The following is a 12804-nucleotide window of genomic DNA, read 5'->3' on the forward strand; positions in this document are numbered from 1 at the left end:
CTGGGAATCGAAACCGCGATCCTACAACGGTGAGTTCACTGCCCTAACCACTGGGCCATTGTGCCTCCACATAAGAATATATGATATAAAATATTAAATCAATGTAAGACATGCTATCTTAGAGATATCTCATCATCATCATTTAACATCTGCTTGGTTCCATGTCTATTCGGGTCTCCCTTTACTACAAGGTCCATCTTGAAGGAATTAAGACATTTTTTTCTTATTGTTGTCTTCATCCATATGCTTCACATGTCTATAACCAGCACAGTTTTTTTCTTGCATTCTACACAATTCCTCTAATGCTCAATTTTTTCTCTCAACACATTTGTACTTCGTTGTTCAATCATACACTACACATCCAACAGAGCACACTAGCTTCCTTTCTTTCTAGTCTTCTCAAATCTTCAGCATCGAAAGCTCATATCTCACGACCACGCATCATTGCAATTCTAGCAAAAACATCATACAATCTGCTTTTCAAACTGAAGGAAAAAAAGTCGTCGTTGCTAACAATGGTAGCAGCTCCATGAACTTTCTCCAATCTGTTCTTACCCTGGCTATTATACCTATTTCTTTACTACCCACGAGGGGCTAAACACAGAGAGGACAAACAAGGACAGACATAGGTATTAAGTCGATTATATCGACCCCAGAGCGTAACTGATACTTATTTAATCGACCCCGAAAGGATGAAAAGCAAAGTCGATCTCGGCGGAATTTGAACTCAGAACGTAGCGGCAGACGAAATACCTCTAAGTATTTTGCCCGGCGTACTAACGGTTCTGCCAGCTTGTCGCCTTTTACCCTGGCTATTATACTATCAGAGAAATCGCCTTTCCTAGCCAACAAAAGCTATCGACCAAGCAGTCCTAAGATCAAAAGTATTTGAACCGTGACCATCCTGTACTTCTTAGAATGGCAGGGTATAATTTGAGTGAGATCCGGCTGCTATTTTTACCAAAGTCAAAAGTCAAGTGACTGTAGGGTGTCGCCTCATTTAGCTGATACTTCTAACAAGTCGAGTAACTGGATGAGTTTCTCAGCGAGATTTGGCCGCTAACTTTGTCTAGTCGAGAGACAGTGCAATGGATCATTCGTTAGATGTTTGAGTGAGATTTAGCTGCTATGTTTTTTTGCCAGAAGCCTCTTCTTAAATTCAGGAGAACTTTAATAAATCACAAACCATAGTTTCGCATGAGCAGTAGTTGAATATGGCGACACCAACCTAGACATTGTTTCGTATCAACAATATCTAACATGGCGACAGCCAGCTTTTCAAAGAATAAATCTTCGCAAAGATCCAGAGTTCTACAAATACCGGGAACGAAACCGTCACTGTTCAACCACCAACTTCTAGTGTCCTCTGGAGTACCATCGTTTGATAACCTCTTGGGTAAGTACATTCGATATTAACAGAATATTTCTCTATCGGAGCATTATTGAACTATCGGTTCAAGTGTACAATCACAACTGTTGTTATCATTAACATCAGTTTCACATAATAATAATAATAATGATGATGATGATGAATAATGAATCCTTTCTACAATAGGCACAAGGCCTGAAATTTTATGAGAGGGGGCTAGTCGATTACATCAAACCTAGTGCTCATCTGGTACACCGGGCAGGCATTTTCCGATACTTATTTCATCGACTTGGAAAGGTGGAAGGCAAAGTCGACCTCGGCGGAATTTGAACTCAGAACGTAAAGCCAGAAAAAAATGCCCTTAAACATTTTTGTCAGGCGTGCTAACGATTCTGTCAGCTCACCGCAAAACATTGACACAAGGCCTTTTATATTTCATTATTCGAGGAGAGATCTTTTCAGTAATCAGTTCGTGATCGCTATTATCAGTTATCGATCTGCCGGTTAGATGAAAGGGAAAGTTGATTTAAAATTTATTTTTTAAACTTCGGCAGTATGTTTAGACAGAGAACAAATGTAAAGGAATAACACAGCTTGTGATAATAATTACATGGATAAGATAAATCAACAACGATAATGTTTTTAAAAAAATTTTTTTTTTTACCAAAACAAAATATTGGCAATGAGTGATATACAACCTTACCGCTCTGATTCGGGGTTGATCCACACTTGATCGACAGCAAGTACCGTTAATACCATTAATATATTGAAAAAGAGTTAGTTAAACTGCAACTTGTTTCTACGTCTGTTGACTATTACCACCTTTACTAGTAAGTAATATAGTTAAGAGAGAGAGCGATGTTGTAGAAACGGACACAGCTACGTCGTCGTCTGACGTTTCCAAGAAATGTGCCGCGTATATTCTGTAGTTATGCCGCGCGTATTTTAAAGCGGGTCAGAAAACGCCAGAATATTGAGAAAACCCAGTGTTATGTCTGCTCCTTTGTAAAGTCAAACGCGTGCTACGATTTCAGTTTTAAAACAATTTTAATATTGTACTTTTTTTTATTTATTTATACATGTAGAAGCTGCTTATTATGATCAAGTTTGAGACGAAGCCTTTTATATAATAGTATTCGGGTGATAACATTAATTAATTATACTGAACATGTTTGGGACTTGCTAATTTTAATGTTAATTGTTATAATAAAACTTGAATTACGGCGTAACGTGACATTTTTAGCACCTTGTTTCGGTATGTCGCGGACAGAAAAAAAAAAGAAGTTGAAATTGCTACTTGTCAGAAATAGCTGCTAACCTTGCAAACCAAACTCCTAATTGTCTTTAATGATATGAATGTGTCGCTCAATATGCTACATACAACAACAACAATAATAATAATAATAATAAACATAGTAGTGATATATATAGTTAATCCAAACAAGAAATAAAAACAACAACGCAAGGACGTGGAACAAATAAAGTATTATTGGACGCTCAGGGAAGAAGGAGGGTTTGACGTTTCGAGCGGAGCTCTTCGTCGGAAACATAGGAGAAGGAAAGATCCCGAGAAGGGAAGACAGGAGAAAAAAATTACCAACGGTACACATGAGGTCACGCATGTGCATCTTAGCGTAACACTGGTGTTTATTTGCAGTACACCGGGCAGGCATTTCTGGGCTGTTTGTTGTTCAGTGGTATTATTATTACCCAGCTACTCCAGTATGCTCTCATCTGACTCATGCAAGCATGGAAAAGTGAACGTTAGAACTGTGTGTGTGTGCGTGTATAACATTGACGCAAGAAATAACTGGGCATTCTTTCGATACGAGTCCCATTCACATCACGTGTATTTGTTTACATTTGAAGAAGAAGATCGTCACTTTCCGTAAAATCTTTATTTTTTTTATATATGTGGGATTAGGGTTAGGGGTGGGGGAAGGGTATAGTTTTTGTTCAGAAATGTAAATAAATCCACGTGGGTTTATAAGTGACAGTCATGTACTAGTACCGAATGATCGCCGTAAGGGATGTACATTACTTCAAAACTTAAAAGGGAAGACGTTTCGGTCTCGGTACGGATACTTGATCATAGATGTTGTGTTGAGTCGGAGCTAACACGGTCCCTTACACTAATAACTACCTAACAGTACTTGGTTTTGTTCCCCAGCTGTAGTGGGTAAAAAAAAAAATTCAGAATGACTACCAGTAATATACTGAGGTTAAGTATCGACTCGGACTATTGCCTATACTCTGTAGCCTGCCTGGCCAATACATCATAGATGACCGAATCAAGCTTGCAGTTGAGAAAAAGTAGGAAGTCACTCAAGCATTATCCTATTGTAATCCGCTTAACCAGTTGAAAATAACAGCCAAATCTCATTCAAATTACACACTACAGCCTTAAAAGAACATGCTGATTAAGTTAATCCGGGTTTCCTTGCATGCAGGAAATATGTTAGATAGTCATAACTGAAATGCTTTTGCTCACGAGTCAGTTTGATCAGGGCTAACTTAAGGCTAAACAACAAGCTGCTGGGTCTGTTAGAAATCACAGCCGAATATTCCTTAAATTGATCCCCTACTCAGATGTGTGACGAAAGATTTCCAGGCAATGGGCACAGATAAAATAAGAACAATAATAAATGAGTGAAGAACGAATATATACAGCGTGTTTATTTGGCAAGGAAAGAAAATGGCCATCTCGAAATATAACAACAATAATAAAGCTAAACTGAAGATCAAATAAATAGTGAGTGTTTAATGGACAAAAAAAAAAAAAAAACCCACCATCCCCAAGTATATCAATATCTAGATTTTCTCATATTGAAAAGGAAGATTCTTGGGCCATTTTTAATAGGTATCCAAGGAGGATTGCTATTCTTCTGGACAGTCCAAAAGTATTGCAACGCTTTATGGGAAAGCTAGTTCATATCTGACTCAAGATCTTCAGAGTCTGGGTGATGTGTTCCTACAGTGTCCGGAAGCTCACGCTAGAAGCAAAATACATTCTTCAACTTTTCTCTTGATATGATTTTCCATTTTTGCTTTTGATTCTCTTTCTGACAGTCCAGTCCTTATTGCAAGGATTCAGGTTGTTGTTGGACAGTTCTTTGCTCCTCAACCAAATGATTTATGTCCTGTCCATTCACCTAAAGATCTATAGAACCAGAATAACGTGCTGTTTCCTCCTCCAGTACAGGCTCGGGTTAAAACATTTCAAATTCTATTGAATAGACAACAACACGCCAGAATGCTCTCCAAGAAGAGTTCACGCATTTCAAGCTCACCCCATGACTTCACTATTAAATGCACACCATCTGCAATGGTGCTGGGATTTTTTCTCTCCATTTTTTCGTGTTACATCAATACAGTTTCTTCAAAGCAAATCTCGTATATAATTTTTTAAAAAGATACGACCGATTGGCTGTAGCGGAGGAGGAGGATGCGGCAGGAAATGGGCTTTTGTAAAAGCCATCTCCTCTGGTATTTTGGTTCACGAAGCTGGACGGGTGTACAGGAACAAGAAGAGCCTTCATTGAAAGACTTTTCTCTTTGAGGTAGTTATGTACAGTGGGAGCAAACATGAATGAACCACACAGTAAACAGGCTCCTCGTAACTCGGGCCTTCGATGGAATCCTGCAGGCCAATGTTCATGAAGGCTTGTGTTTTTTACATGATACACTCAGAGTGGCTTTACATTAAAATCTTCTTTAAATTATATAAATTATATTTTTGACCAATTAATGTTTCAAAATTAGTTAACTTCTTCGAAATAAGTTGGCGAATATTGAAAAATAAATCTTGCACAACGCTAATATTTCTTTGAAAAATTCTGCTTCTGTCAATGAAATAAGACTTAGTACAATGACATGCATATTCGAAGTTACACATGATTAACCGAAAGCCATGTGGTTAAAAAGACTGCGAACTAGGGGAAGTAATTCAGCTCTAATTTTTACTGCATCGAAACAAATTTGTTACTTTAGTTTTTAGTTTATTATTTAATTAATTTTGGAAATCGCTCGTAGTCATGATAATATTATTCCTTGCTAAAGAAATGGAAAAGCATACGTTAATAAAGACTTTCGTAACCAGAGTCTTCATTTTATGTGTGTGTGTGTGTATGTAAAACTCTTTCTGAGTTACTTCCCCTCCCTATACGGTCTAACAATGTCGTCTGTTAGACTTTTGGCATCTTTCAGATGAAGCAAAGCGATAAATAGTTTTTCAAATACTGAAATTAAAGGAGTTGTTTATCCCCCTAGATCAGCATACAATGGGAGAAATCTATGATCAAAAGCGTTCCAACTAAGACAGTCCCGCAATACGCTGTGTCTAGCATGCCAGGCATGTGGCTAATGTCCAGCTCTGATAGCTGAAAGTCTGTCTTCAAGAACAAAGTGGACAGAGGTATAGTAATTATCTGGTCCAAATGCGTGCAATAGTGAACTCAATGACCAGTTGTTGTTGCTTAACCCCAAGTCAACACTGTGATCAAGAATAAACATTGGTAAGAAATTCTTCACCATACCATCATAAAATCAATGTATCTTTACATTTTAAAACAATTAAAAGTATGAAGGTGAGTAGATTTGGCTGTTATTTCTAGCAGGTTGACTTACCACACAATCACCTATCCCCTACCACCCAAACATGGGGATTTTTAAGGTTGTCTTTTATCTTTTACTTTTATTTGACTGCAGTCATGTTGGGATACTGCCTTGAAGGGTTTTAGTCGAACGAATTGATACCTAGGACTTTTTTTTTAAAGCTTGTTATTTGTTTTATTGGTCACTTTTGCCAAACTGCTAAGTTATAGCAACATAAACACACCCACACCAGATGTCAAGCAGTGTTGGAGGACAAAACAGACTTAAAAATTCTCTCTCTCTCACACACACACACACACACACACACATGACGGGCTTCTTTCAGTTTCCATCTACCAAATCCACTCACAAGACTTTGGTTGGCCTATAGTAGAAGACACTTGCCCAAGGTGCCACACAGTCAGACTGAACCTGAAACCATGTGGTTGGGAAGAAGGCTTCTTACCATGCAGCCATGCCTGTGTATTTTGAAAACAGTAGTGTTGTACTGATTATAGGTTTACAAGTTAGCGACATTAGTTTGTGACTGCAGAAGTGGTTAGACAGTGTTTGTGAAAAACTTGAACAGAATTACTATTATTCAATGTATTTTTATCAGAAGCACAAATTTATTATTCTTTTACTCGTTTCAGTCATTTGACTGCGGCCATGCTGGAGCACCACCTTTAGTCGAGCAAATCGACCCCGGGACTTATTCTTTGTAAGCCCAGTACTTATTCTATCGGTCTCTTTTGCTGAACCGCTAAGTGACAGGGACGTAAACACACCAGCATCGGTTGTCAAGCAATGCTAGGGGGACAAACACAGACACACAAACATATACACACACACTTATATATATATATACATATATACGACAGGCTTCTTTCAGTTTCCGTCTACCAAATCCACTCACAAGGCATTGGTCAGCCCGGGGCTATAGCAGAAGACACTTGCCCAAGATGCCACGCAGTGGGACTGAACCCGGAACCATGTGGTTGGTTAGCAAGCTACTTACCACACAGCCACTCCTAGTTTATCTTACAAGTAGTAATAGGAGCATCATCATCATCATCAGTAGCAGCAGCAGCTGTAACAACAACAGTAATACTTTTTACTAAAGGCACAAGGCCTGAAATTTCAGGAGATGGGGATAGTTGACCACATCGACCCCAGTACTCAACTGGTACTTATTTTATCAACCCCGAAAGGATGAAAGGCAAATTTGACCTCGGTGGAATTTGAACTTAGAATGTAAAGACAGATGAAGTTCTGCTAAGCATTTTTCCCAGTGTGCTGATGATTCTGCCAGCTTGCCACCTTAATAATACTCATAATAATAATAATAATAACAGTGAAAATAATAATTCTTATTTTGGCACAAGGCCAGCAATGTCAAGAGGAAGGGATTAATTGATTACATCACCCCCAGTGCTCAGTTGACACTTATTTTATCAACCCTGGAAGGATGCAAAGTAAAGTCAGCCTTGGTGGAAATTGAACTCAGAACTGAAAAGCACCTAAAGGACACACTGCTAAGCATTTTGTTGAACATCATCATCATCATCGTTTAACGTCCGTTTTCCACGCTAGCACGGGTTGGACGGTTCGACCGAGGTCTGGGAAGCCAGGGGCTGCTCCAGGCTCCAGTCTGATCTGGCAGAGTTTCTACGGCTGGTTGCCCTTCCTAACGCCAACCACTCCGCTAGTGTAGTGGGTGCTTTTTACGTGCCACCTGCACAGGTGCCAGGGCGGATCCGGCATCGGCCACGATCGGTTGGAGCTTTTAACGGAAGCCAGCCAAGGCGGCACTGGCAACGTTCGGATGGTGCTTTTTATGTGCCACCAGCACAGAAGCCAGTCGGAGCGGCGCTGGCATTGGCCACGTTCGGATGGTGCTTTTTATGTGTCACCGGCACAGATGCCAGTCGGGGCGGCGCTGGCAACGTGGTAACAATTCTGCCGGTTTGCAGCCTTCAGGAAAAAAATATATGAATAAATAATAACAATGAACAGAAAGAAAAAAAATTGAAAATAGTAATAGTAAATTTTAAGGGATGAATAAAAGAATTACAATAAGATTAAGAAAGTGGAGATAGTTAGTTAGTTAATTTTTGGCTCAAAAGCAAATAGCAAGGCCATGTAGGGGGACATGGAGTTAAGTACAGGGTGGTGTTCATGTAAAGAGTTCAGGCCACTTGAGGTCAAGGGAGGCTTTGAACAAAGCGGTCGTCGGCATCTTCACCATCTCGTCTGGCAGCTTGTTCCACGGATCCGCAACCCGGACGGAGAAAGCTCCTCTCCTTCGATTGAGATGAAATCGTCGCAGGTAGAGCTTTTCGGAATGACCCCGCAGCCGACGCTCTGGAGCAGGAGTGAAGAACAGCTCTTTCGAGAGGTTACACTTTCCGCTTATGATGTTGTGAGCGAGAATGAGATCACCACAGCGGCGGCGTTTTTCAAGAGAATCAAGGTCGAGCGTCCTCAGCCTTTCTTCATAAGATAATTGCCAAAGTGATGAAAGTGTGTGTGTGGGGGAATAATTGACAAAGAAATGCAGGGTTAATATGCTTGGTGAGCAGGATAAGTACTAACCTGTTGATATGTTAAGGTATCAAGTGAAACCCTACTTGGGATCATGAATTAGGTAACAACCCATGCTAGCATGAAAAACAGACCTTAAACAATCATGATGATGATGGTGATGATTCATTTTTTGCCAGCTGATTTAAAATAATGTGAATAAACATTATATTTGAGAGAGAAATCCGAATGCTAAAGAGATAAGAAAAGGTGGTTGGGTAATTTTTACAGGGGACGAATGTATACAGAGCATAGTGAATGTTGAACAAGGATGGGGAGGTCAGCATGAGTTGATGACTAGCAGCACAGAGATGGCAGTATGGCATATAATGAGGTTCTGCTTTGATTTCTTATACCAGTAGATAGGAGAGTGATGGAGGGATGAGTGCGTAGGGTGGTGGTGGGTGGGTGTGGAGTTGGAGGTTGCAAGTGGGGGAAAGTGAGAAACGGAGACCAACAAGAGTGGGAAGGAGGCATTGATGGTAAGGACGAGGAATGGATATCAATAAGAAGTAGCTTAGGAGAAGGGTGGGTCTAGTTGTCTGGGAAAGGTACTCAGTTGTGCGCTACGCTTTGGAAACAGTCATAATATGCTAGTAGAGCTGAGTGAGTCTTCTTGAGTACTGCATATCACCAATCATATCACCAGTCCTTTGTCATATCTTCCATGAGTCTCAGTAACCTGAGCTCAGCCTGTACCCTCTCAGCCCATGTCTCTCTTTTCCATAGGTTCTATCTACTGTGAGTGTTCAGTAATTCTATACACAACTGTTCTCATTCCTATGCATCATATGTCCAAACTAGTGCAGTTGTCTCTCTTGCACACTGCATCTGTACAGTGGTTGGTGTTAGGAAGGGCATCCAGCCATAGAAACCAAGCCAAATCAGATTCAGCATGACACAGAATGTGACAAAGCAGGTCCTTCCAATTACAGGTACTACTCAGCGACCTGCTGTGCTTGAGGAGACCTATTGAGTCAAGTACATCAACATCAAAATAAAAATCAATGGAATTGTAGTTGTGATACTCGTGCCGGTGGCATGTAAAAAGCACCATCTGAACGTGGCCGATGCCAGTGCCGCCTTGGCTGGCTTCCGTGCCGGTGGCATGTAAAAAGCACCAACTGATCGTGGCCATTGCCAGCCTCCTGGCCCCTGTGCCAGTGGCATGTAAAAAGCATCATCCGAACATGGCTGATGCCAGCGCCGCCTTGGGTGGCTTTTCTGAATCTAGTGCAGCTCTGGGCAAACCGTCCAACCCATGCCAGCATAGAAAACAGACATTAAAGGATGATGATGATGTGCATTTGTTTTGTTTCTTATACATTTTGTCCATGCTAGCATGGGTTAAGTTAATATTGTATTAAGGCATTGTTTTACAGCTGGTTTTTCAAGTAAAGGCTATTTCATTCCACAGTTCTTTGAAGGAACAAAGCCAACATATGACCCATTGGAAGGGGGTCCATAGCTGAGGGTCCATTTTGAAGTGCAGATGTAAACAAACACACACAGTGTAGCTGCATAGTTAAGAAGCTCACTGCCGAACCATGTGGTTTTGGGATCAGTCCTATTACCCTGCACTTTGGGCAAACGTCCTCTACACTGGCCCTGGCTCACCCAAAACTTTGTGAGTGGATTCGATAGATAGAAACTAAAAAAAGCTGGTTGTTGGCATATGTGTGTGAAAGCATGTGTCTTAGTGATAAGGGTATTTGGCACATGATCCTAAGGTGAGTTCGATACCAGGCGCTGCATTGTGTCCTTGAGCAAGACACTTTATTTCTCATTGCTCCAGTCTACTCAGCTGGTGGCAAAAATGAGTAGTACCTGTATTTCAAAAGGCCAGCCCTGTCACATTTTGTGTCACGCTGAATCTCCCTGAGAACTACATTAAAGGTACACATGTCTGTGGAGTGCTCAGCCACTTGCATGTTAATTTCATGAGCAGGTTGTTCTGTTGATCAGGTCAATTGGAAGCCTTGTCATTGTAACTGACACAGTCCCAGTTATGCGTGTGTGTGTGTGTCCCTGTTCTTGTCTTGGCATTGCATAATAATTGTGAGTGTCATTTTCATAGAAGCAGTGTCATCATCATGGTCGTCATTTAACGTCTGTTTTCCATGCTACCATGAGTTGGATGGTTTGACAGAAGCTGGCCAGCTGAAGAGCTATTCATACTCCATGTCTGTTTTGGCATGGCTTCTGTAGCTGGATGCCCTTCTTAATGCCAACCACTTTGCAGAGTGTACTGGGTGCTTCTTATATAGCACCAGCACTTACAATCCTGCAATATTAAGGATGCTCAAGTGGAGAGAGATGCAAGGACAGCCATGATTTTACTTAACTTGACATTTCAAGCGACTAGAATCCTTTGATCACTTCTGTCTACGCTGCATCCTTCGTGTACGATGGCATCACTTTGTCTCCAACAATTCGGTGCAACACCAGTGCAGAATCACCTCCCTCCGACAAGTCATCCTAACGAGACGTCTGCGTTGGCTGGGTCATGCCCTTCGTCGTCAACCAGGAGAATTCATCTATGAAGCAATTGCCCCAGCTCCCCTTCAGGGTTGGCGAAAGCGATGTAGTGGGCAACGAAAAACGTGGCTGATGACAGTCAAGGCTGATCTGGAACCCCAACATAGGCCCCCATATCTACGGCGTTCGCCGCTGGAATAAGGAGTGGTTGGAGATCACGCGGTCGTTAGCCTCAAATCGCCAGGCCTGGTCAGCGTTTGTGAGAGAGGCAGCATTGAGGATGAATGAAGCCAGCTCAACCCACCCCGGGTGAATGCTGTCAAGTCAAGTCAAGTCACAGCAAACTGCCAGGAGTCTTGGTCCCCTGTCATCCCATCTGTGAATCCCAATCTTTGTAGATCCTTTCCCACCACTTTGATATTCTGTGGGAACATGCCTGGCCATGAGAAGATATTACCTCGCTTGGAAACTGATGAGGATTGATGACAGAAAGAGTATATGGATGCTGAAGATTTGCTGCAGTAAATTCTATCAAATCGATGCAAGCATGGAAAAGTGGGTCTTAAAATGATAGTGTTGGTATATTCAATTGTTTCAGTTTTATGTTTCTTCATGTTTGGATGGGTTGGCCTGCCTAATGGAAAACTACCTTCAAGGTTTTTTAGTAGTGCAACCCACCTGATAAAAAGCTTGCCCATGCCTCGGTTTTTGTTTTTTTTACTTGTTTCAGTCATTTGACTGCGGCCATGCTGGAGCACTGCCTCAAAGGGTTTTTTAAGTCGAAGAAATTGACCCCAGGACTTATTCTTTGCAAGCCTAGTACTCATTCTATCAGTCTCTTTTGCCGAACTACTAAGTTACGGGGACATAAACACACCAACATCGGTTGTCAAGCAACGGTGGGGGGACAAACGACACACACACACACATATAAATATATACACATACATAGATACAATGGACTTCTTTCAGTTTCAGTCTACCAAATCCACTCACAAGGCTTTGGTGAGGCAAGGCTATAGTAGAAGACACTTGTCCAAGGTGCCACACAGTGGGACTGAACCTGGAACTATGTGGTTATGAAGCAAGCTTCTTACCACACAGCCATTCTGCGCATTTAACTAATATAATATTGAGGCGCTTTACAGCTGTTTATAAAAAAAATAAATGAATAAAATGTTTTATTTCTTACGCCTTGGAAGGCAGAAAGCAGATGAGCTGATGACAGGAAATGATTATGTCATTGCCCACAGCTGAACAAATACTCGTGTGCACACACACAGTGAGGTATATACTCTTTTACTCTCTTTTACTTGTTTCAGTCATTAGACTGCGGCCATGCTGGAGCACCGCCTTTAGTACTTATTCTATCGGTCTCTTTTGCCGAACCGCTAAGTGACGGGGACGTAAACACACCAGCATCGGTTGTCAAGCAAAGCTAGGGGAACAAACACAGACACACAAACACATATATATATATATATACATATATACGACAGGCTTCTTTCAGTTTCCGTCTACCAAATCCACTCACAAGGCATTGGTCGGCCCGGGGCTATAGCAGAAGACACTTGCCCAAGATGCCATGCAGTGGGACTGAACCCGGAACCATGTGGTTGGTTAGCAAGCTACTTACCACACAGCCACTCCTCCGCCTATATATTTATATATCTTTTACTTTTTTACTTGTTTCAGTCATTGGACAGCGGCCATACTTGGGCACCACCTTGAAGGGTTTTTTTTAGTCAACCAAATCGAATCCAGTACTCTCTTTTACTTGT

At 41.3% G+C, this 12804-nt stretch overlaps 2 protein-coding genes across 4 annotated transcripts in view; one reads left to right on the plus strand and one right to left on the minus strand.

Annotated features, from left to right (window-relative positions):
* The window catches only part of LOC115224279 (DNA repair protein XRCC4), a 40844-nt gene that overhangs the window by 24323 nt on the left and 3717 nt on the right, over positions 1–12804 (minus strand). Inside the window, exon 1 of one of the 3 annotated variants that reach the window (XM_036513168.1) lies at positions 2073–2267. The exons of the other annotated variants lie outside the window; for them this stretch is intronic. The gene's annotated coding sequence lies outside the window, so the exon portion shown is untranslated. Of the gene's footprint in view, positions 1–2072; positions 2268–12804 lie in introns of those variants that run through there. 3 annotated transcript variants of the gene reach the window in all.
* Positions 1180–12804, plus strand: part of LOC115224276 (elongator complex protein 4-like) — a 90632-nt gene continuing 79007 nt past the window's right edge. Inside the window, exon 1 of the mRNA XM_029795087.2 lies at positions 1180–1396. Coding sequence (XP_029650947.1) covers positions 1261–1396 — 136 coding nt within the window. The 5' untranslated portion in view covers positions 1180–1260. The remainder of the gene's footprint in view (positions 1397–12804) is intronic.

This window comes from Octopus sinensis, linkage group LG25, assembly GCF_006345805.1.
Source record: "Octopus sinensis linkage group LG25, ASM634580v1, whole genome shotgun sequence".
Lineage (NCBI taxonomy): Eukaryota > Metazoa > Mollusca > Cephalopoda > Octopoda > Octopodidae > Octopus > Octopus sinensis.